The sequence below is a fragment of the Myotis daubentonii genome, chromosome 16 (assembly GCF_963259705.1).
Source record: "Myotis daubentonii chromosome 16, mMyoDau2.1, whole genome shotgun sequence".
NCBI classification, from domain to species: Eukaryota; Metazoa; Chordata; class Mammalia; order Chiroptera; family Vespertilionidae; genus Myotis; species Myotis daubentonii.
The window spans coordinates 55,964,711-55,989,138 of record NC_081855.1 but is presented as its reverse complement, the minus strand read 5'-3'; the positions used below and the strand labels follow the sequence as shown (position 1 = coordinate 55,989,138).

The 24,428-nt window shown below is 62.8% G+C and overlaps 2 protein-coding genes across 4 annotated transcripts in view; both read left to right on the top strand.

Annotated features, from left to right (window-relative positions):
* Nucleotides 1–24,428, top strand: part of TIMP2 (TIMP metallopeptidase inhibitor 2) — a 32,453-nt gene that overhangs the window by 3,065 nt on the left and 4,960 nt on the right. The window contains exons 2-3 of the mRNA XM_059671428.1: nt 20,465–20,565; nt 20,817–20,925. Of these exons, the coding sequence (XP_059527411.1) occupies nt 20,465–20,565; nt 20,817–20,925 (210 nt within the window). The remainder of the gene's footprint in view (nt 1–20,464; nt 20,566–20,816; nt 20,926–24,428) is intronic.
* CEP295NL (CEP295 N-terminal like) lies at nt 1,879–13,624 on the top strand. Of its 3 annotated transcripts, none has more exons than XM_059671409.1 (3): nt 1,879–2,387; nt 5,083–5,222; nt 11,094–13,624. In XM_059671409.1, the coding sequence occupies exon 3, from the start codon at nt 11,214–11,216 to the stop codon at nt 12,918–12,920; it is 1,707 nt and encodes a 568-aa protein (XP_059527392.1). In that variant the 5' UTR covers nt 1,879–2,387; nt 5,083–5,222; nt 11,094–11,213; the 3' UTR covers nt 12,921–13,624. The 3 variants fall into 3 exon arrangements, with proteins under 3 accessions (XP_059527392.1, XP_059527393.1, XP_059527391.1); XM_059671410.1 differs by lacking the exon at nt 1,879–2,387 and adding an exon at nt 3,904–4,230; XM_059671408.1 differs by lacking the exon at nt 1,879–2,387 and having other exon boundaries at nt 3,904–5,222.

Below are 24,428 nucleotides of genomic sequence, written 5' to 3'. Positions count from 1 at the left end.
TGCTGGCCTCTCATAGTAGGCGGATGCAGCTTTGTTGCATGGCTTGGTATCTGTGAGAGGCCATGGCTCAAGTCACAGGCTTGTCAGCCGGAGGCTCCCCGGAAGGGGTCCCCCAGTTCTGGCCGCTGGCAGGATGGGGACTCTGATCTGCAAAGAGCTCATAATGAGGTTGTGAGATACAGGGTGAAGGAGGTGGTGAGAGGTGCTCGGGGCTCCCAGGAGCCCCTGCTCCCTGCGCAAATGTGTGGCTGGCCCGCTTCCCTCCCTCTAATGGAGTCCCTCACCCTCCACGGCAAACCCCGGGACCACGGTGCAGGCGGCCCGCAGTGAGGGGCTGGGCGCCCTGGTGCCCGGGCCAGTCTCTGGATCCAGAGAATAAAGTCTCCCTTCCGGCCTGAGTAGCGATGCCCAAGGCCACCCGCTGGCCTCCTGAGCCAGCCAGCCTCACGCATGCACGGATGGGGCCAGTGGCCACCCCACACATGCACTCACAAGTGGCTCTGTGGTTCCCCCTACATGACACACATCGGGAAGAAGCAGGCAGATGGGATTCCTTTGAGTTGAGTCAGGCCTTGAGGGCACGGGGCCACGTGAGGTGGCGACTCCTGCAAAGTGCAGAATCGATCTGGGTTTTGTGCATCCTGGGTTGGATGTCGGGCGGGGGATGTGTGGAAGCAGCAGGCACTGTCCCCGCCCTCAGGAGGGGAGCGCCAGACACCCATGCCAGTGAGGATGTGGGTTTAAAACCGTGTGGGTCAGGGTGGGCAGGAGCCCTGCAGGCCCCTCCCCCCCGCCAGGGCCCCGTACAGAGCGCGTCAGATTCCGTGTGCTTCGGAAAATACTGAACAGAGTCGCCGTGAGCCACGGTGACACGCATTCCCGGGATCTGCAGGCACAGGGTTTGGATGGGAGGTGGGGAGAGGGTGGGAGGGGCCGGCAGGGGGACAGGACAGTGTGCCTGTGTGCCTGTGATGATGTGTTCTCTGGGGAGGGACAGGGAGTGAGCTGCTGGCAGCTCCTGGGGTTGGGAGACCAGGAGAGGGAAGAGCTGCGGGGGGGGTGAGGGGGGGTACAGTGGGGTGGCAGGCTGTAGGGGAGTTCTCCTGGCACCACAGCTCCCTCCCTGTCTGTGATCTGAGGACACGGAGCCCTGCCTGGGACCCGCTCTGCCCCCTGGAATGGGCGTCCAGTCCTGGCCAGGGATCCGTGAGCTGCAGGGGGCTCGGTCACCTGTCTCTGCTCCACTGTCCGGCCGTCTTTGTCAGGCAGATAACACTGGTGCGGATTTTGGGTGAGGTTTGAGCACATGGAGAACAGGGGTGTCGGCGACGCCCAGGCTTACGGGGGAGGGGCCCACAGCCACCCCAGTCGTGAGGCAGACCCACTGATCTGTACCGAGGGGCTGTGGGTGGGCATGTGCTCATCACCCAGCCCGGGGGCCGGCATGGTTAGCACACAGTAGGGGAGCTGGGAGAGCCACAAGCCGAGTCCTGGTGCCTCTAAGAGGGAGGCCGAGAAGCAGCCGGGGTGAGGGGGCGCGGGGGGGGGCGGGGCGGTGAGGAGAGATGTTGTGATGTTCGGTGAAGGGAAAACGACGCTGGCAGTAAGGACAGTGACCACAGCTGTCATGGTTCAGTGCCAAGTGCTTGGAACCGCACCCCGCACATTCCTGGCGTTAACTCAGTTAATTCTCCGTTCTTACCCCCATTTCACAGACGATCAGACTGAGGCCCAGGCAGTGAGCAACTTGCTCGGGGTCACACTGTGAGCAGGTAGAGTAAGAGGACTGTTTTAAAGTGAGAGGGGGTTAACAGAGAGGGGCCTGGTCCACGTGTGGCTGGGGGTGGGCGGGGGCCTGGGGAGCGGGTGGGTGAAGGGTGCAGAGTCCGGGGCAGGGAAGTTCCTGCGGGCTGGCCTGGTGTGTGAGGTGTCCTGTCCCTTGGCGATGAGCTAAGTAAGAGGGGCTCTATCCTGACAGCAGAACACAAGCCGTCGTCTCGCCAGCGTGGTAGGCCTGTGCTTGTGACCGAGGAACATGTCCGAGGTATCGGCTCAGGCTGAGGTTTCCCGCGTTCGACGTCGTCTCTCCCCCCGGACTGAGTGCACGCTGTCAGCGGAAGTTAGCAGCGCAGCCAGGCCAGGACAGCACGCTGCCACTCCCCGCACCTGTCTCTTTGGTCCCAGCAGCCCCCCCTCCACCCCCCTCAGAGATGACCCTTTCCTGGTTTGTCTGGTGATGATTCTCTGGGCTGCTTTGTGCGCGCATTTCCGTGTGGACAGAGGGGGGCGGGGAGCGTGTCCCTTGAGGGTCCAGGCGGCGGGGAGCCAGGCGGTGATTTTCTGCTGCTGCTCTGCGCTGGCCGAACCCTCTGTGATGCGCGTGAGCCGTGAGCGAGTTAAGGCCTCGGGGTGGGAAGGAGAGCGGTGGCGGCTTTGTTCGGGATGAGAGACCGGCCAGGCTTTAACCAGCTCCGTTGGGGGGTCACACCCGCCGTGCAGGCCCCGGTTTCCGTGTCCAGTTCCGTGGTTCTGGGTGCGGTCCCGGCGGCTGCTGATATTGCACCACGCGGGGGACGGGCCTCGGGTCATGTCGGAGACGAGGCTCGGGAGGTGGGTTTCTGCCTGGGCCTCGGCGGCCGCGTGTCCTTCCCAGTTCCTCACCAGCACAGGCACGTGATGGCCCTCGGCCTCCCGACCTTGGCCGGCCCTCGGGGCTTGGCAGACCGCCAATCGCCGCCAGTTGTAAACAAGCTCCTGCTGGGAGGCGAGCTCACTCGTGGCGCAGCCACAGCTGCCGCAGGGTTCAGACAGCACGGACCCCAGGGCCCCCCGAGCCTCAGAGCCCCCGAGCCCCAGAGACGAATCATTGCTCTCTGGTTCTTTAGGAAAACTTCCCCTGGGCAGCTCGCCTCGCCCCTGCTTACCCGCTCCCCGCTTTCCAGAGCAGGGGGACCCGGGGGGGGGGGAATGATCCCTTCTCCGCAGGGACCCCAAAGGTGCAGCGACTCTGCCCACATTTTCTGGGCTCCAGAGCCTGAGGGCACCGTGGCTGAGCTCTCCTGGCAGCCTCGCCAGGCCCGGCCACCTTCCCAGACTCGGCTGAGCCCGTCCGAGGCCCCGGGAGAAGCCCTCTCCCCGCTGAGAATTAACTGAGGGCAGAAGGCGGAAGTGGCCGGACACTGCCATCCGCCAGGAGCCACCTGGAGAGGAGGGACGGCCCAGAGGCCGCCGGGGCCCAGGGGGCTATAGGTTGTGACTGCCACCGTGTCCTCCCCCAGAACGTGTCCCTTGCTGGAGGGTGGCCACACGAGACCGTGCTGGAGGCAGAGGGACCGGGCCTTCTCCGGGCAAGGAGCAGGCACACACTCGGTGTCTCTCAGGCCAAGAGGGACCCAGACACTGGTGGGGGTGGACAGGTTGAGGGGGATGCCTTCTGCTCTATGAGGAGTCAGGGGCCACGTGACCTGGCCATGGCCCCTTCTGGCCCTAGACGAAGGCTCTGTCCCAGGGTCAGCTCCCCGGAGACGCCACGCCCTCCATGCCCACACCGCAGCCCAGTTCCTGCGTGGACTCCCCAGGAAGCAGGCCTTGAGATGGGTTTGCTCTGCCTTCTTGGGGGCCACAGGCTGCTCCCCAGTTACGTTTCTTAACGGTTAGCTTGATGGACGGTGCCCCTCGCCCGAGACACAGGTCAGGTGTGGTCCTTCTTTTGTGGGGGGCGGGGCGCACCACGGGGGCCTGGGCCAGGGTTCCCCTGTCCTCTGCCCCCCGCTGGCTCACCTGTCCCCGACCCGAGTGGGAACAGATGCTCCCCCTGCGGGAAAAGGAGTGGCGAGCTGTGACCTTGAAATGCGACAGCTCAGAGGAGCGCCACCCCGACGAGGAGCGCCGTCCCCAGGGAGGGCGGGGGGCTGTCTGGCTGCCAGGCCCTCGTGCCCGGGGCCTCCATGGTGCCCGGTGTTGGCCGTCCCGCTGCTCAGCTGTTTGAGCCAAATCCTTAGGACGGTGGACCCGCCACAGGTGTCCTGAGGGCTGGCGCTCTGGCTGGCTCGTCCCTGTCCCTGACTTCACCCCTGCTCTGATGTCACAGCACAGCAGCTCTGCCGTTGCCATGGCAGCGGCCCGCCCCAGTTCACCAGCTGGGCGGACAAGGGCTGCCAGAGGAGGTGGGAGCTGCCATTCCAGCCAGCCTGGGTCCGTGGCCCGGGACCCCAGGCAGAACAGCCCAGGGTGAGGTTCCCGTGGTGTCCAGCCCCGAGCTGCTGCGGGGACGGGTTCTCTCTGTGCCCAGCTGTTTGGCGAGGCTCCTGACAGGCCCTTGGGATGTGGCCGGTCAGGGCCTCCGGCCTCCTGTTCAGAGGCGGCGGACTTGCAAGTCCCTGCACCCGGGGGCTCTCCGCACGCACCTCGCCCGGGAAGGATGGAGGGGCGGGGTTGGGGATGCGTGTGGCTGAGTGGAAGATGGAAGCTGAGGCACGGCAGCTGTCACTAGTGGGGACCCCTGACCCAGGCGGGAGGTCTGGGGTCTGTAAGGTCCGAGGGACCCTGATGATTGACAGGAGGAGACAGGTAGGAAGCCGCCAGTTGGCTCGGCCGTCAGCGGCCCGCCTGGTAGCCGGGTGTCTCCCGTAGTGTGGGGACCCTGTGCCTCGTGTGTGTCTCTGTGAAGCTGGTCCGGGGATAAGGAGCCATGGTGACCCGGGCTCGTCCCCCGAGGCTGCCTGCCTGGCCACCTCGGCCCCCGAGGACTGTCCCGGAGCCCTGTCTGTGGTCAGGAGACCGTTAGCCCAAGCCCCACCCGGGATGCGGTGGGGACCCTGCTGAGGGCCTGGCGAGGTGACCCTGTTCTGCCGTGACCGCCCCCGCCCAGGTGATTCTGATGCTGCCCGTCAGCACCCAGCCGGCTTGAGGGACCGCCCGCCACCCCAGAACTTAGCTGAGAGCCGGGAAGTGGCCGAAAGCGGAGGCTCTGGGCAGCACGCTGGGTGTCACAGAGCGTCTTTTTAGAGGCTAGCATTCCGAGAAAAGGTTTTAAATGTTTCTGATGTTTGTTTTATCTGGGCTTGGCTTGGATGCCTCCAGTGATGGGTGTCACACTACCTACCATCGCAGCCCAATGATTTCAGCACAGCCCCAGAGAAAGTGCTTCTTTCCATCCAGCCAGTTCCTGCCTCGCTGATGTGCCCTCGGTGGTCTCACTCGGTCATCTGGAGGCACGCACAGTAAGTACCCCCGCCTCCTCAGACAGCTCGCCAGGCATGTGGGTACGAGTGCTGGCATCTGTATAGACGGATGTTGCTACTATTATTCCCAATTTACAGATGAGCAAACTGAGGCACCCAGAGTTAAGAAACTTACCCTGGGTCACACAGTTAGTTGATACTCTTCACCATCCCGGTATGCCATCCTAGACTTTTCTATCACCCGCAAGCCCCTCCCAAAACATTCTTGGTTCCTTAGGGCTTATCTTCCTATGACAGCTTTTTTGTTTGCTTTTTCATTCTTGAGGCTGCAGCCCCTCCTCCCGGCCTCACCTCTGCCTTTCCTGCCTCCTGTCTGGGAAGACACAGCTCTCCGTAATCGGGTTTTTTCCTCGTGTAGTAACGCCGAAGTTCTCGTGTATATTTCTAATCAGGTCACTTCCTAAGCACCCCGGGAGGTATATTCTGATCTTGAAACGACCCCCGTGACGTTGTACGGTTGGGTGGTGCCAGCTGCTGGCACCTCTTGCCTGTTTAAAGTTCGCTAGGCGCGCGCCGGCTGACAGCCCCTGGCGGGCGGGTCTGGCCTTTTCCTTCACGTCTCGGCGGTGCTTGACATTGACTGAGCCACCTGGTGGGCCAGGCATTGTGCTAAGGGCTTCCCCGACCTGTTCTAGGCATTTCTGTCAGCGCAGGTAGCGACCACACTGCCTCTTGGTGGTCCCCGCCGACTCCCGGCTCAGCAGCTCCAGCCCTCGGGCCTTCTTGCTTCCGCAGACCTCCACCCCCTTTGCACCGGCACGGCCTGGTGGCTCTGGGTCCCCCTGTGAGTGTAGGTGTGTCCCATTGCCTTTGTCTCGTGCGACCCGGCAGGTGTGCGGCCTGTTAGCACCCTGAGCCGGAGGCTCGCTTCCCAGCCCCTGGGAAATGTGTGCTGTGGGCGCCGCCTCCGGGACTGATGAGATCCGGTTCCACACTCACGGACTGGGCTGGAAGAGCCATCGGTGCCCCAGACTATCCACTCTTACAGTTGTTGTTTTTAAAGCTTTAAAAAAGAAATTAATTTCAGAGAGAGGAAGGGAGAGAAGGAGAGAAACATCAGTGATGAGAGAGAATCACTGATCGGCTGCCTCCTGCACGCCCTCGACTGGGCATGGAGCCTGCCCACCCCGGCATGTGCCCAGACCAGGAATTGAACCATGACCTCCTGGTTCATGGGTTGACGCTCAGCCACGGAGCCACACCGGCCGGGCCCTCACTCATGGTTTTAACAAGGTGCTTCGTGTGGGTGCCGGTCAGGGCGGGTGGGAGCCGTCAGGCCGACGGAAAGCCACCCCAGGGAGGACACAGGAAGCTGGCAGAAGTCAACTTAAAAAACCCAAATTATATCCCGGGGTCACGTGGCTGAGAGAGACTATTCCATATGGACCTGCCTCCCCCACGAGTACATCGTAGATGCCTTTAGCTGTTCCCCACGTTACAATCCTAAAGATAGCCCAGAGTTCCCCAAAGTTCCCATCCGCTGTGTTCTCTGTGCTCCCAGAGGCAGAGGGACGAAGCTTGCTGGGAAAGCAGCTTTAATTACACCAAGTGTGCTCTCTCTGGCCGCCCGGGCTGCTGGGAGCCTTTTTCGAGCTATTTTTATGTGTTTCAAAGGAAAAAGACGCCGACCCGTGTCACCCCGGCGCTGAGCGTGTGGGCCGCCGGCCAGAGCAGCTTCCCTGTTGCTGGTGAGGCGGGGGGGGGGGGGGGGGGGGGGGACGCGGTGGTGGAAGGAGGAGCAGGACCTGGGCTGGGCATGTGGGGATGGGAGGGGGTGTCCGTTTGAGGAAGAGGAACTGGGTGAGTGCAGTTCTGGCTCTGTACAGATGGATGTTGTTCCTGAGTGTGGGCATGTGACCGGCAAGGCGCCTGGCAGCCAGCCCGCTGGGAAGGGGTGTGGAACCGTGACCTGCTGGACGTCCCCAAGCCCGCAGGCAGGGATGGCCCACGCTTGCGGGAGATGGTTAACTGAGCGCGTTCCCGGGTGCCTCCCGCGGAGGCTGTGACAGGGTTGGCCTGGGGTGGGCCCTGGGATCTGCATTTCAACTAGCCGCTCAGGTGGTACTGGTGCAGGTGGCCTGCGGATGCTGTTGGAGACTAGATGGTGCCGGTGCTGACGTCACGTAGCTGAACGGGGGCCGTTGCTGTGGCGGGGTCAGGCGTGGGTTTGGGGGGGGCCGATTGAGAGGCTCTTGGAGGGGCTCAGCGGCTGGGAAAGGAGCCGGTGAGGAGGGACAGATCCAGATGCGGGTGCAGAGTAGAGACCATGTCCACGGCTTCGCTCTAAGTGTGGTCCTAGGACCAGCGGCTTCACCCAGGACAACGGGTGCCAGAGCCAGAGCCGGCTCTCCGGGAGGTTCGGGAAACGCTGCTGGATCTTGCCTTCCAGGCGCAGGCAAAACACTCGAAGGGGAGGGTGGTCTGTTGCACGCACACAGGTCCATGCACCAGGGCCCCTCTCATAGCGCCTGTCAGTCACGGGGGGGTCCGAGGTCAGGGGAGGACAAATCCTGGCTCCCAGCTCTGACCTTCTGCCGGGGTCCAGCCCCAGCGGTCCAGGGGTTCCCAAAGGTGTGGACGGCGTCGGCGAAGAATGAAGGACACGGAGACAGCGTTCAGATGGTCGGCATAGTCAGGTTCTTTTTTATTGTCCTGTCACAGCTGTATTTGTACTACTCGCTTCTATAAGCATGCCTCTACAGTTACATCAGGGTATGTTTGGGGTCCTCCTTTGACCTTCTACAGTTCCTTGTTTTATGTTTATAGTTTCTTATCTGACCTTTGCTAAAAATCTTATCTCTATCTAGCTCTGTTGATTTTAATCTTACCTATCGTCTATGTTTCTACATTCTATTCTAAAGGTTAGTCTCTGTGTTCCGTTATAAGGGCTAGTTTGCTATCTCTATTCCAGTCACTATTCTACTGCTCTACCGTTAAGCTATAAGGAAGTAACTGAAGGAGATTATCCTATTCTATGGCCTCAGTAAAGGTTATGTCCTTTTAGCCTTGCTGGTGGTCTTCCTTGGGACTGCCCTGCGTCGGCAGGTTTTTAGGGGTATAATAGGCTTTGGCACTTTCTCTGCTGGGTAGAGACCCCTGGGGGTGTGGGCCTAGCAAGTCCCAAATTTATCGCTAACAGTCTTAGTCTAAGTTCCTCATAAGTAGTACACGGTATTTCTGTAACACTAGGGGGTTTTACTGGTTTATTCCCTCCCTTAGTCCCATTAATCCCTAACTCCAGGGAAACATCCCCACCTGGGGAAACAACCTTTCTCGGGGAGGTGGCCCCGGTTAGAACACATAGCGCTAAGAAGGGGAACAAACATATTAAGAACAGTATGCCATATATGCCAGGTCCCTTGGAACATATGCTGTGCAGATGTTTCTTCCCTGCAGCGACTGTGTCAAGCAGCAAGGATGGACCGGCTTCCGGCAACCTTCATCCTCACCAGCACTTATGGGCTGTTTGTTTTGTGTGTGTTTTTTTAATAATATATTTTTATTGATTTCAGAGAGGAAGGGAGAGGGAGAGAGAGGTAGAAGCATCAATGATGAGAGAGAATCACTGATCGGCTGCCTCCTGCACGGCCCCTACAGGGGATCAAGCCCAAAACTCAGGCACGTGCCCTTGACTGGGAATCCAACTGTGACCTTCTGGTTCGTAGGTGGACGCTCAACCACTGAGCCACACCGGCCGGGCTCAGCTGTGGTTTTCATAGAAGCCGTGCCGGCGGCCTGCGGTCACCTCTCATTGTAGCTCCCGGTAGCCCTTCTCTCGTGCCTGTTGACCTTGAACATTCTTGCCTGGCTTGTCAGCCTCGCACGTGTCTTCTCTGCCGAAGGTCTGTTTTGATGTCTAGCCGGTTCCGAACGGGCTGGCGGTGTTCTGATGGAGGGTAGTGGTGTGTGTATCCCGGACGCAGGTCTTCTGTTGGGCGTGTGATTTGTGCTGTTTCCTCCCAGTCTGTGCCTCGTCTTTTCGCTGGTCAGGGGTGTCCTTTGAAACGCGAGGGTTTGTAAAGTCAGTGGGTGCCCAGCTGATCGATTTCCCGTGTCCCTGGCGCCGTCGGTGCTGTGCCTGAGAAGTCTGGGCCTGAGGGGCCGTGAAGGGGCACTGCTGTTCCCTTCCGAGCGTCTGCGGCTTTAGACCTCGTGGAAGGTCTCTGATCCACTTTGGGGTTACTGTTGTGGAAGGGGTGTGATTCTGCCCCTGGTGACGTAAGCGTCTGGAATCATCGTTTTCACACGTGGGTGGCCAGCGGTCCTGGCAGCATTTTGGGGGGGAACTATGATCCCCTGCGGCCCCCCATTTGGTTGCTTTGGCACCTTTGTCGAAACCTGAGTCGCTGTGTTTGGTGAGCCCGCTTCCTGTCCCTCCCCGCTCTCGTCATAGTGGCGGGAAGCCTGGTAGAGTCAGACACGACCCACCATTCCAAACGGTCAGATTGCCCGAAAGCTGGCGGCAGGAGACGAGCCGAGGCGGGTGACAGTCAAGGACTGACCCAAGCGGCAGAGGGCCTGTCGGTGCCACCTGCCAGCTGTGTGATCCAGGTCCAGGTTCTTCATCGCTCCCTGCCTCAGTTTCCCCACCTGTGAACCCAGGGTGATAGCAGCGCCTCACCTCAGAGGTTACCATAAGAGTGCCCGGAGCAGCTGCGCAGTCACCACGGCAGCTCCGTGGTTGAGCCGGGGTCCCTGGGACCCCTGTGGGCCTCCCGGGTTCTGCTCCACGGCTCAGCCCGCTCCACACAGACCAAGTGAGGGCCGGCAGGGCAGCTGAGGGGCGCCCCCTGCAGACGGCAGCCGTCCAGGGAGCCCCTCCTTAGCCCGCAGGCTGGCTGACCTCAGCGGCAGGGGCCGACACACGTGATGCCATGCTCTCGGGTGAACGCACCCCCTCCCTCAGGCGGGCCTGAGCCCATGTCCCTTCTTGCTGCCCGAGGGTCCTCCTCGAGAATTCCACGAGGAAAGAGTTGGGAGTCATGACAACAGAAGTAACTCCGGTCTAGTCTCCTCTCTGATTGGTTTGCATCGGATTCTAGTACCAAACGTGCACACACGCAGACTCACCTGCACGCACACGTGCACACACATGCCTCTCCCCCCGCACACGCCTCCCCCCGCCCCACACCTGCACAGGTCTCTCCAACTCCCTGCACACACATACACCCTGAGTAGCAGGCTCCTCCTCCTCCACTCCATTCTCCTTTATTTTTTTTTTTTTAAAGAATCTTTATTGATTTCAGAGAGGAGAGGAAAGAGAGAGAGAGAGAGAGAAACATCAATGATAAGAGAGCGTCATGGATCAGCTGCCTCCTGCATGACCCCAATTGGGGATGGAGCCCACAACCCGGACATGCGCCCCTGACCAGGAATTGAACCACAACCTCCTGGTTCATAGGTCAACGCTCAACCACTGAGCCGCGCGGGCCGGGCCCTCCCTCCATGTATAAGTAGCTCTCCCTCCTGGGGGCCCGCCCTTGCACAGCCCCCCCCCCCCCACGCCCCCGGAGTCCTCACAGGTCAGTGTGGGACAGGGCGCTCGCCCTTGGCGCTGTGGACGCTCGGATCACTCTTGGTCGTGAGCCCAGTGCCTGGGGCCGCCCTGGGCCTGCGGGAGGCTCAGAGCATCCCCGGCCTCGCCCACGAGCTGCCCAGCAGCTGCCTCCGCTGCGCCAAAAATGTCTCCGGACCCTGCCCGTGTTCCCCGTGGAGAAGTGCCCTTCAGGTGCGCAGGACAGAAAGGGGGAGACCGAGAGCAGGCGGGGGGGCAGGTGTGTGGAGGGAGAGAGTGGCAGGGACTCGTCGGAGCCTGTCCCCTCATTCCGAGCCCGTGTGCCTTGTCCCCAGGGCCGTGCTCGCTCTCCGGGCAGTGGCAGGCACCCTCCTGCCCTCGCGGGCCTGACGTGGAACAGCCGTGGCATCTGTGGCTCCTCGGCCCCCGGCTCCCACCAGCGTCCCTCCGACACCATGGCCTCCAAGATCTCCCACGCGAAGCAGGGGGCAGAGAGAGCCGCTTACCAGAGTCCCCATCCCGGCGACCAGGCCTTGCTTCCGAAGCAGAAACACACGTTGCCGCAGGTCCCAGAGAAAGGCCGCCTGGCCGTGCAGAGGAGGCCGGACCCGGGGCCGTGGAGGAGCCCGCAGCCTCAGCGCCGGGCCGAGGAGCTGAGGTCGGGCTGGCCGGAGGCCCCCCACCCGCGCGCCCGCGACCTGGACCGGCTGCACATCGCGCATCTGCTGGGGGCGGGAGGCGGGTGGTCCGTAGAGCCTCGGCCTGACCTGCAGGGCCCGGCCCGGCGGGGAGCCACCGGGCGGCTGAGGGCCCGGGGGAAGCAGAGAGCCGCCGCCAGAGGAGAGAAGCGCCGGCAGGAAGACCTGGTCCGACTGCGGCCCTATCCGCTCAAGTCCCGGAGGACCGCGGTGGGTGCGGAGAAGAAGGGGGCCGGCAAGGCGGGGGGCCTGCCCCATCCTGCCCCGGGTCCCCCCGAGAAGAGTAAGGGGAAGCGGAGGTCTTCGAGGAAGACGGGCGGTGGCCACCGTCCCGACCCTCGGGTGCGCGGAGACCTGGACATGGGGACGCTCTGGGCTTCCGCGGGCGGCGTCGTGCTCCTGGGCGACCGGGAGAGGGACGGCGCCCCGGGCAGGAGGAGGTCGCCGGCGAGGACGGCTCGCCTGGCTCCGGGCCCAAAGAACGACGGTCCGGGCCAGGAGGACAATCCGGAACCGCCGTGGCCAGTCGACGTGACCTGCGGAAGGGGACCCTCGCCCCCGGTGTCCCCACCCCAACGCCGGGAGGGGAGCAAGTGGAAGAGGGAGCTGGAGTCCGTGTTCAGAGAGCTGTTCAGTACCAACCGGAAGCTGAAGACGTACCTGGAGGCCAGGCCGGGGGCGGACACGTGCCCCAGCGAGGAGCTGGGCTTCCCTGAGCCGTGCGGGTGCCAGGGGGAGCCCTGCTGGGAGAGGCGGGCGGGCGACCTGCTCATGGAGCTGGCCCCGGGGCCAGCCCAGGCGGACGCCCGCCCCGCGGTGCCCAGCACCAACCTGAAGGAGCTCCTGTGCCAGCTCAAGGACCGGCAGTACCGGAGGCTGGTCGAGCCCCTGCTGTCGGACGAGGGGTACCTGGCCTCGCACCCCGAGGAGGAGAGCCCGCTCTGGTGCGGCCTCAGGCCCAGGCAGGAGCCGCCCCGCCCCGACATGCTCCTGTCGCAGCTTCGCCCGCCGGCACAGGTGGGCAGAGCCCGCTCGGAGCCGGCCTGGCCCAAGCAGAGCCGGGAGCAGAGGTGGCGACCGCAGCTGGTGGAGGTGCTCGAACTCCCGCAGCTGAGCTGGGAAGCCCTGGGCCGGCCCCCGATGGAGCCAGGAGAGGAGATGACGGAGACGGAGACGGAGGCGGAGACGGGGCCACAGATGAGCGCTCACGTCCCGGCTCACGTCCCGGCTCCCGTCCCGGGGCCCCCCTCTCCGGACCTGGAGGAGGCCGGGGGGTGTGAGCGCAGCACCGCCGCCCCGCCGGCCACATCCCCGCTGGCCGCCAGCAGCGAGGAGGAGGACGACAATGACACCACGCACAGTCAGATGATCCGTGACCTTGAAGAGCAAATTTTGGAGCAAAGCAAGTCGCACAAGCAGTTCCTCGAGCAAGCCAGGAGGCGCCTGCAGGAGTTTCAGTGTTAGCGCCGCCCGGTCAATACAGCACCGACCTCCGGCTGTGGGCCCGGACGGACCGAGGGGTGAGACCCACTGTGTCTGCGTCGCCGGCCCGTCACTCCGCCCGAGTCCCACCCGGGAGGGCCCCTCAGCGAGGAAGCAGGCCCGGTGGGGGCGGGTCCGGGTCCGGTTTGGCCCAGCGCGCAGAGGCGTGTCCCCGAGCCACGAGCTCAGAGGAGGAGTTCGGGTCAAGTCAGTGCTCAGAGGTCTTTAGACCCATAAACGCTGGACTCGCGGGCCCCCACGGTCAGGCAGGCAGTGGCAGAGGGCATCGCCTGCACGGAGATGTCACCTGAACCTCCCTCAGTCCTTCACACCAACGGGACCAGCATCATCCGCCAGGATGTCACTCAGTAACGTTCTTTTTTGTGACTCCTCACCCGGGGGCATTTTTTTATTGATTTTTAGAGAGAGTGGAAGGGAGGGGGGGAGAGGGAAACATCGATCTGAGAGAGACACATCGATTGGTTGCCTCCCGCACGCGCCCGTCCAGGGCTGGGGCTGGAGCCTGCAACTGAGGGGTGTGCTCTTGACCGGAATGGACCCCAGGACCCTTCGTTCCGGGGGCTGGTGCTCCATCCATTGGGCCACCTGCTAGGGCTCTTAGTGACATTCGTATAGTGAATATTAATAAGTTGGAGGAAGACAGGAAGGGAGTGAGACAGGAAAGGGGGGAGACCAAAGGAGGAAGGAGCGGAAGAGGAGGAGAGCGACGGACCCTCTGGGCTGCCTCTGGTGGGGAACCTGGGTGTCTGTCAGTTTCTACCCCCCCCCCGCCCCCCACCTCTGACTCAGCCGCGTGGAAAGCCCACACTGGGTGGGGTTTCGTCTGCCAGTTGCACCCTCAGGGACCGGGACAGAGGGGCACAAACATTTTCTGCGAAGAGCGACAGAAGCTAGTTTAGGCGCTCTGGCTCCACAGCCCTGCGTGGACAGCACCCCCCGCGTAGCCCCCACGTAGCCCCGGCATAGACCAGTGAGTGGGCCTGGCTGAGTTCCAGTAAGACCTTGTTTACAAAAATAGGTGGGGCTGGATTTGGCCGGAGCCATAGTCAGCTGACCCTGGACTAGCCTATCAGGAGATGGTGCCCGCCCCCCACCCCCCTTCCGAGGCCCTCAGACACACCCCCTGGATTGTGCATCCTCACCCAGGACACGCTCCCATCCTCCCATCGTTGGTCCAGAGTGGCCTCCTCTCCTGTAGACAAAACCGTGAACAGCCCTGAGCCCCCGGGCACACCCCTGTGCACGCTCCCGGGCACACCCCTGTGCACACTCCCGGCACACTCCTGGGCACACCCCTGTGCACACTCCCGGGCACACCCCTGTGCACACTCCCGGCACACTCCTGTGCACACTCCTGTGCACACTCCCGTGCACGAGACCTGGGCTGTTGGCTGCAAAGTGGCTTCTGCCTGTGACTTCCTCTTCCGGCTGCTGCCCCCTGGGTGCAGGCCTGCGCCCCCAGCGGGGCGGCCCTCACCCCACCATGTGGGCGTGGACGCGCACACACGGAGCGTGGAGCGGTTGAGTTTTACTTGTGTTTGAACTTCATAAAAAGGATGTGATGTCGTGTGCCTGGGACTCGGGGCAGTCACGTCATCCATGTCACACGTGGGTGTCCCTCCCCACTGGCTGCAGCCTCCTGTCACCACGTGACGCCCTGAGCCTGCTTCCCAGCCTCAGCTTCTCCTCTGTGTATGTCCTTCCCCCAAAGAGAGCTGCACCCCAATGCGTGTGGGTACGGGGCTGGGGGTCCGGAAGCGCTTTGGGGAGGTCTGAACCCCACGCTGGGTCAGAGGTCGCTGGGTCAGAGGTCGCTGGGTCAGAGGGACGGGAAAGGTCCCCGTGTTCCTTTTCTTCCATTTTCACCTTTTTTTCTATTTCCCCTGGAAAATGCTGCCTGGATCTTACCCTGTTTTTCCTTATTAAACGGAGGGGCGGGCACTGCCCCGTCTCTGGGACGCACAGTGAGTGCACACGCTGGAGTCCCGGCCCTGGGGTCCCGGTGGAGGGGACAAGGTGGCGAGGACACGTGCGGTGACCGGTGGCCGTGGTGGGAGGCCCCGGCAGGTCCGGTGACTGACCAGGGGGTGTCCCCGAGGAGCCCGAGCCCCCAGACTTGCCCCCTTGTGCACCAGTAGCTCGGGTGAGGCTCCTCCCACCAGCTCACGTTCCAGCCTGCGGGCGCCACTGTCCGTCCGAGGCCTTTGCACTTGTCGTGGAAAAAGTGTGGGCTCCCGGAATGGCGTGGGGCAGGCGGCAGCGTGGCCCAGCCTGTGGCCAGGAGGGCTGCTAGGGGGTGACCTGCGGGGCAGGGTGCTGGCTTTGGGCTGATGCTCAGCCTCCTGTGTTACAAGACCACCTGCGGCTCCTGTCTGCCCCGGGGTACCCCCTCAGGCCCAGGGTGCTGTGGGATCCCCACCTGTGGCTCCTGTCTGCCCCGGGGTATCCCCTCGGGCCCAGGGTGCTGTGGGATCCCCACCAGCGGCTCCTGTCTGCCCTGGGGATGGCCTCAGGCTCAGGGTGCTGTTGGGTCACCGGGTTTAAAGCTGAGGCCACAGGGACCCAAACATTGAGTCGCGAGGTCTCCCGACGCGGCCGGGAAGCCGCAGGCTGGTGACTGGACGAGCCTGCCTGGGAGGCTGGTGACTGGACGAGCCTGCCTGGGAGCGGGTTATTTTTGTTTCCAATTTCAAAGGTCGTGTTTGTGGTCCCTGCATTGTAGGTGAGAGCACCCCTTCTGAGCTAAAAGTAGGTGTGGGGAGCGGGCAGCGAGACAGGGTGCAGGCTGACTCATCTCTGCCCGGCAGTCCCACCCACACGGTCCCTGGAAGAAGGACAAGGCACCTGCCCTCCCAGCTGTCCCACAGAAGGCGGCTCGGGTTTGGATGTGACCCCGAATCCCGTGTGCTGCTCTGCGGGCCCCGGTCCCTGTCCCCCCCCCCCCCCCCCCCCCCGCCAGCCAGGTGCACAGCCATAGTGTGTGTGATAACATCAGCGCCTCCGAAATGCAAATAAAGGGAAAATAAGATGTTCAAAGCTGGGGCCTGGGGGTCCTCTCCGACCTCTGAGAGTCCTTCCAGCGAGCGGGAGAGGCCGCCAGGCGCGGGCAGCACCCTGCCACCCGTGGCAGCGTGGGCAGGCCGTGGTCTGCTGCCCCTTCGCTCCAAGCCGTCCGCCCTGCCTCTCTGGGCCCCCTCCTAGCCTGTGGGTGGGGAGGGGAAGGGAGGGGAGAGCCGCCCCTTAGCGCCTGTCCAGGCCCCTCCCTGCCGCGGCTCCCCCTGCCCCGGCTGCAGGCTTGGGGTTTGCAGGGCTGAGCTGGGCTGGGCGGAGAGAGTGGGAGCAGCAGCCCCCACAAAGCCGCTCTGTTCTCGGCAAACCCTCCCAGGGCCGGTGCATTTTTTTCACATGATTCAGCAGCACGTGAGCGGGAAGGGCCGAGCCCGTGGCTGCGGGCATGTGACCAAGGCCTGTGGCGTGAGGTCCCGCTGGGCCCACAGGGCGGAGGGCGGAGGGCGCCGGGCTGGGGTCGGGGTCGTGCCAGGGTCCTGGGGGAATGGGGCGGGCACGGGGTGTGGACCGTTCCCTCCAGCTCCAAGGTCGGGGTTGGGGGAGCACATGGACAGGAAACAGAGATGGGAGAGCTGGTCTCCATGGAGACAGGCATCCGGGGGACAGCGCTCACGTGCGTGCTGGAATCCTGACAGCACTGGGCAGGCCTGGCAGGCCCCTAAGTACCAGGCTCATGGGCAGCGTGTCCCGGGGCTGGGGCTGCACCCAGTCGCCCTCCCTGCCCCACCCCACCCTCCACCCCAAGCACCTCTGCTCTGAGCAGTTCCCGTTCCAGGCATTCCTGACCCTGACCTGGGTCCCACCAGCCAAGTCTTGCCCTCGCCCTGGACAGGCACGGCCCTGCCCCAGAGCTGGGGACAGAGGTCGGTTCCTGGGGACGGGAGGCTGAGGGCCCTGAGGGGGGACTGTGGCCTCTCGCAGCCGCAGCAGGGACCCGAGAAACCCGCGGCTCCCCCCAGCACAGGGCTGTTTTTAATTACGAAGTGACAGCCCCTTTTCCTTCATTTCCCTAAAAGGAGTGGACTTGGAGGCCTGCTCCGCCACTGACCGAGAGGCCAGGGGAGGCTGCGAGTGCCCAGGGAAGTCCCCCGCCCGCCCCCCGCCCACTGAGGGCACCTGGGGTGGCGGGGGCTGGGTGGGAAGTGGGGCTGCAGGGGCCAGTGGGGCCGGACCCTGCCTCGGACTCTGGGCACCGAGCCAGCACTGATGTCATGCATTCCTTGTGACATCTCCGGGCTGCTCAGCCGCACCCCGTCCTCGTGCAGTCCAGGGGCGTGGCCTCGGCCGGGTGCCCGAGTGGGTCTGCACTCTGTGCAGGTCCCCGGCCCCTCCGGCCTGAGGGCAGCCCACCTGCTCGCGAAGCAGACGCAGGCCCACTGGGAAGGTGCCCAACTGTCTCTGCTGGGCCCCCAAGGCCCCCAGTGCCCCCGGAGGTGACGAGTTACAGCCCAGCAGTTAGGGGTCCTCTGTCATCGAGGGGCAGGGACCCTCCTCCCGGGGGCAGCACGGGAGCCGGAGGACGGCACGCTGTGGTTGGCGGGTGGAGATGTCTAAACTCGGCGCCCTTCTCTGGGGAGCGTAGGCAGAAGCATGGAACCCTCCCGCCCCCCCAGGACCCCAGCAGAGCGGGGCGCACCTGGGGAGCCCGGACCCCCCCCCCCGCCCAGCCTGGAGGGCATGGGGGCTGGGTTCCAAGCGTCCGGGAGAAAATCGTTTCTAAATGCCTCTGAAGTGATTGGCATGTATTCTACCCAGAAGCACAGAAATGGACCAAGTGCCGGACGGGGACAGGGCGTTACACCGTCTGCCCCCAGGAAATGTGCCATCCTCCGCGGGCGCCGGCGCGACCACACACAGCGGCTCCCGCTCTCACACCGAGGCCCCAGCGCACTGGCCAGCGGTCACTCCGGTCGCCGCAGCAGGACGGCCCGTCCTCCCACCCTCCCTCTCGATTGCGGCCAGCAGGGTCTTTGGCAAATGTGCTGGCCAGTCCCCCAGGCCCCCCTCCCACAGCGAGTGGCACTGGGAGCGAGGGCCCCTCATGGGGGGACCGCTGGGCATTTCCCAGAGGCGGAGAGCAAAACCCAAGGGCATCCCGTCCCTCTGGGGGCCTGGGGTGGGCGGGGCCGGGACGTGCCCTCTGCAGGCCCTGAGCCATCCCTGCCCGTCTGAGTCAGGGCCGGGTTCTGAGCTCGCAGGGACGGGTGTTTTTCCGAATCCTGGGATTCTCGCCCCGCGTCTGGGCAGACCCGTGACTTTCCCTTGGCCAGGGCTCTGCCTCCGTGCCCGGGGGGCTGGGATTCGGGGCGCTGAGGGCCTGGGCCCAGGCCACGGCCGCTGCAAGTCACGTGTGAACGCCCAGAGGCCTCCCTGTCCTCGGGGTTGGGAGCCGGGCCGGCAGAGCAGCCCCGTCCGAGAGGCCCCACAGGACAGACGCACACGGGAGGCACAGGGACCCTCTGAGCGGCTGGGCCCGTGGCAAGATAACAGCTCAGTCAACACGCGTGACCTCAGTGAGCTTCTCAGAGGCAGGTCTCGGTCCGGGCCCCCAGAGAGTGTGCACCGGCCTGTTCGGGACGCAGCAGGGCTCAGAGGTGTTGGGGGGGCGCGAGGGGACATGAGTCGGGGCCTGGGGACCCCGAGGTTTCCCGCAAGCCCCTCGCTGTCCCCTGCCCCTCGGGGTGGCGGCGGGACACCTGGCCTGCGTGGGTCTTCCCCTGGGTGGTTGCGGCCGCTCGCGGTCCCCACGGAGCCTGTGCCTCCTGGATCGCCGTCCGTGAGCCTCACTTTCCGCCCACCCTGCTCTTTTCCACCCGAAGGCTGGCGGCCGCGGGGGTTGTTTTGCAGGCTCCTCGCAGGAGGAAGTGACATCATGCGGTGTCCGCGGCCCGGGTGGGGGCGGGGCTCTGCGGTTGCGTGTGCTTTGAATTAAGTGGACGGCTGTGCATTCCAGTAGCCGACATCTGGCGGTGAATTCATCAGCCAGTGTGTCACCCTGGATCCCAAACCCAGATGTTGGGTGGACGGCTGACGGGAAAGAAGAAAGAAAAGGCAAAATCTGAGCAGCCTGGGGAGAGGCCGTCTTTTTGGGGAGCAAAGCAGCACACGAATCTTGACAAAGACTCTCCCTCCTCCTGCTCCCTCTGGTTCCTGTAGCTGGGGGGCTCGTGGGGCAGAGCAGCCCACTGCGGGGCCCAGCACATAGTAGGTGTTCAATAAACACGAGTCCAGGCCTGGGGTTTAATTTTTTTTAAATATATTTTTATTGATTTCAGAGAGGAAGGAAGAGGGAGATAGAAACATCAGTGATGAGAGGGAATCATTGATCCGCTGCCTCCTGCACACCCCCCACGGGATGGAGCCCGCAACCTGGCCATGTGCCCTGACCGGGAATTGAACCGTGACCTCCTGGTTCATAGGTTGACGCTCAAGCCCTGAGCCTCACTGGCTGGGCTCCTCGTTGATGTTTCTCTCTCCCTCCCCCTCTCCCTGCTTCTCTGAAATCAATAAAAATAAGTAAAGGGAGTGGCAGAGGCGGCGAGTTCTAGGGAAACCGTCCCCGAAGCACGGCCAACACCTCCAGACCTGGAGGGCGGGCACCCCTGTCCTGGAGGTGCCAGGGTTCGACCTCTGGGGTCAGCACTTGGGGTGGGCAGAGCACACGCAAAGCTTTGGAAATGGATCCGTCCAGCCCCACGGAGGCAGCGCCAGTAGCCGCTGGCGCCGGACTGCACAGCATTTCCTGTTGTAGATGCGGGCAGTGGGCAGCAGGAGCCGAGGTGGATGCGTGAGTTGGGATGTGACTAAAAAGACACCGGGTGCTGGGGTGGGAGGAGCCGCTGGGCCGAGGGCCTGCTATCCAGGAACAAGCCCTCGGTCCTGGTGGCCCGGGCGGCGTTTCCTAGCTGTGGCCATGCGGGCTGGGTCCTGGCCTGGGCTGGGTCCGTCATGGCTCAGCTCCCACAGAAGAAATAAGAATGGGGTTTGGGCCTGGGCGCGCTCCGGCACCAGGCTGAGATGTAGAGAGCACTCAGGGGTCCTGGCCCCCCTGTTCTGGGAAAAGCTGGCCTGGCCAGCAGGTCCTGAGGTCTGAGTCCGCCTGGGGTGGGGGCGGGACGCTCCGGGGAGCCCCAGTGCTCTGCTCCGTGTTCCTTCTTTCCCTCCCATCTGCCTGAACGCGACACTGACCCCGAGTGACCTGCACGGCCGCATGTCGCAGGGCAAAGCTTTGAAAGCCATTAGGACCGTGGGTGGCACCAGCTGATACTCCTGGAAACGAAAAGAGGGAGAGCTCTGCCCAGTGGCTGCGGGAGCCCTGATCCCCGAGTTGTCGGGTTACGGGGTGCGGCAGGGTCCTGGCTTCGTTGCCTCCCTGCTGCCCCTTCCCATGTGCGTGTGCGGGGGCTCCGCTCACCTCTGCATCCTGTGCTTTGCAGTGATCAGGGCCAAGGTGGTGAGCGAGAAGGAGGTGGGCTCTGGCAATGACGTCTACGGCAACCCCATCAAGAGGATCCAGTACGAGATCAAGCAGATCAAGGTGAGGGGGGTAAGGGGGTGGGGGGAGGGGGGCAGCGGGGGGGGGGTGGCCAGAGTGAGGTCAGAGACCGGAGACCACGCGGAAGTGCATCCACCCCAGCTCCCCCCCCTTGCCCGTCTGGAGGTGCGCTGGGCCCCTTGACCCGGAAACGCCTGGGAAGCTGATGGGACGCGCTGTGGCCCTGCCCCCGGGTTCGCGGAGTTTGCAGCTGCGGCCACTCCGCTGACCCGGGCCCCCCCTCGTCTTCCCAGATGTTCAAGGGACCTGACAGGGACATCGAGTTCATCTACACGGCCCCGTCCTCCGCCATCTGCGGGGTCTCGCTGGACGTCGGAGGCAAGAAGGAGTATCTCATCGCAGGTGCGTGCGCCGCAGGCTGGGCCGGGGGACAGGAGCCCGAGGCCGAGAGGGAACCTCGTTTTAATCTGTTGATAGGATGGTGCACCGGCATCTCCGTGGTGCATTGTGGTAAAAGCCACAGAACGTAACTAACCGTAGTCGCCCTTCCTAAGCGCAGGTCCCCGGGGGAGGAGGAGGCCTGTGGTCTGTCCGGGGGTCCCCCCCTCCTGCCAGCCCGTGCCCAGCCCTCGCCCCTGGTTTCTTTGCTGCTACATTGAGACTTTGGCTCCTGCCCTCGGGGACGATGGGAGGTTCCCCGCTCTTATGGGCCCTCTGAGCATCTCGCTGCTTTAAGAGCATGCGCTCTCTGTTGGCAGTTCCATTGCGATATAATTCACACACCGTTCGGCTCACCCACAGACAGAGTGTGACTCGGTGGCTTTGGTGTTGACAGGGCTGTGCAGCCATCGCCCGAGTCCGGAAGTGTTGTACCCCAGCTCTTACCTCCCCAACTCCCCTTCTCCATCCCCCCCCCCCCCCCCCCGGCTCTCAGCAACCCCTGAGCCGCTTCTGACGTGAGATTTCCCTGCTCCAGACTTCTGTGCTATGGGACCATGTCCCCCGTGGTCCCTCGTGTCTGGCTCCTATCTCTCAGCATCACGCGTGTGGTAGCGGGTGTCAGCCCTCCACGCCTTCCTGTGGCCCAGTAATGCTCCACTGAATGGATACACCCCACCCGCCTCCCCATTCATCATTCCGTGGACACGGGGGCTGTTCCCACCTCGGGGTTATTGTGAAAGTGCTGCTAGAACAGCCTCGCACGCGTTTTTGCGTGGACGTGTGTTTTCATTGCTCTGGGGTGGATACCAGGAGTGGAATCGCGAGACATATGGTGACTATGTTTCATCGTTCGAGGAACCGCCAGACGGCTCTGCAAGGCGGCCCCACCGGCTTCCCTTCCCGCGCCTGCGATTTTTACAGGGAAAGTGCCATCCAACGGAGAGAGGGGGGTGGGGACGGAATCAGGATGCAGAGATCAGACACCGGGAGACCCGACTGCTGCCCCAGAGGCAGGGAGGCGGGGAGCTGCTAGGGCACCCGGCACAGGTGCGGGCGTCCCCAGTGGCCTCAGGGGGCCCGCTCGGCCTGTGCCCGGAACAGCGAGAGGCAGTCTCATCATCGCTTATGTCTCCTTTTCCTACTTCCCTGGATGGGCTCCGTTTTGCAAATTATGACAGCGATTATTTTTATGATCAGAAAAATGCGATCTGGAGAGAAGAGAAAGGAGACAGAATCCCCCGCGGTGCAGGGGACTTGCCGTAGCAAACCAGCGTAGCAAACCTCTTTGTGCTGCACCTGAGGACCCACAGGGGGAAGTGGGGGCACGGACCTCGGTGCAGGCTCCATCTCCAGCCCTGCTCGGGGCGCGGGCAGGAGGCAATGTCGACGTGACTCTCTCACATGGATGTTCCTCTCTGTCACTCCCCCTGCCTTCCACTGTCTCTAAAAACGAATGGAGCCCTGGCCAGTGTGGCTCAGTTGGTTGCACACTGTCCCATGCACGAGACGTCGCCAGTTCAATTCCTGGTCAGGGCACATGCCCGGGTTGCAGGCTCCATCCCCAGGAGGCAGCTGATCTGTGTTTCTCGCTCTCCTTCTCCCTTCCTCTCTCTCTAAAACATCAATAAAAACATTTTAAAAATAGCCCTAACCGGTTTGGCTCAGTGGATAGAGCGTCAGCCTGCAGACTCAAGGGTCCCAGGTTCGATACCGGTCAAGGGCATGTACCTTGGTTGCGGGCACTATCGATGTTTCTCTCTCATCGATGTTTCTAACTCTCTATCTCTCTCCCTTCCTCTCTGTAAAAAATCAATAAAATATATTTAAAAAGACATTTAAAAAATAAAAATTAATGGGAAAATATCCCTGGTGAGGATTAACAAAAATCAAAATAGAATGAGAGCCCGCGAGGGACACACCGCCCTCTAGGGGCGGTCTGCCCAAACTGCAGGGCTGCCAGGCACTTGTGAAGGAGGCAGGGCTGGGTCCTTCCCCTTGGCTCCCAGGGCTGTGGGGAACTCGGTCTGGCTGCTGCCGGCCTCACACCTCCCTGTTCTAGGAACCTGTGTGCCCTTCGGCAGCCCGACCTCCTCCCCGGGCTCAGCGGCAGCCCCGGGTGAAACCACGGGTTCTAAATCTTTCTCTCCTGGAGTCCGGGGGCGCAGCGAGCCACTCCGCGGGCGCTGGCTGCCACCCTGGGAGTGACCACAAGGCCCGGGGCAGCCCGCCCCCTTTGGGGCGGTGACTCACCTTCACGTGTGGAGTTGGACACGCATGTTTGGGGGTTCTCAGACTCGGCCCCGTAATTTTCTCCCCCAGTCCTCTCGAGCCCCACAAGGAAAAATAAACATGCAACCCTCAGCGACAAATTTTAATTAATTCCTGTTTTTCTATCCCAGAAAGACTGTGCTTTCCTCTGAGGCAGACATACGTAGACTGTTGTAGCAGATGCTCGAGCCAGGCATGCCCACGCGAGTCTTTTTTAATTTTTTTTAAATATATTTTTATTGACTTCAGAGAGGAAGGGAGAGGGAGAGATAGAAACATCAATGATGAGAGAGAATCATGGATCAGCTGCCTCCTGCACGCCCCACACTGGGGATCGAGCCCGCAACCTGGGCCTGTGTCCTGACCAGGAATCCAACTGTGACCTCCTGGGTCATAGGCCGACACGCAACCACTGAGCCACACCAGCCGGGCCCAATCAGATCTGAATTATCTATTCCGAAAGGGGTCTCCTTTTAACGTTCTGAGATGCTGCCCCATGGACCCACGATCTCCGAAGCGCCCGCTGGCCCAGCCACTAGGGCTGTTGAAAAGATGCCATTTGCGTTTCGTACCCTTGCCAGTCTTTGCCTGCTGCCGCTAAGGCTTGAGTTAGTGGTGGAAAGGTCGAAGGGGAAAGCCGCCACAACAGCAGATAAGCGGCAGATTGCTGGGACCCCCACGGCTTCCCCAGGGGACTTCTATTGAGCAGTTGCTGCGTGCAGGGCGCTGCGGCTAAGAGATGTGAGACCCAGCCTTTCGGCGTATGCTTACGACGTGGTGAGGGAGCAAGATGCAAAAGAAAGGCAAGGGACAGGAACAGGGGACATTGACGCCAAGCGAGGATGCAGTAGCCATGCCCGGGCACGGGGTGGGGGTGGGGGGATGGGGGGGGCGAGCCGGGGGGAGAGCTCAGCCTGCCGGTGACGGAGGAGCGAGCAGCTGGGCGGGAGGTGCTGCGTGCGCCTGTGCGTGCGGTGTGAGGGCCACAGCATCCAGGGATGGGGCTGAGGCACATGCCCTCTGCCGGTGCCGATCCCTCCTTGAAGCACTGAGCTCACAGAGAGGGGATGCAGGTCGGAAAAAATACCTCTCCTTTTTTGAAGTGTCGAAGGCTGCCTGAACCCTGCTCTTGTTAGTTATTAGGGTTCAGAATAAGTGCTGGAGTAGTCACCCTGCTGCTGCTGCTGCTTTTTTTT

Coding starts and splice junctions, on each gene's coding strand:
- CEP295NL (XM_059671409.1), top strand. CDS start 11,214: ATGGCCTCCAAGATCTCCCACGCGAAGCAGGGGGCAGAGAGAGCCGCT.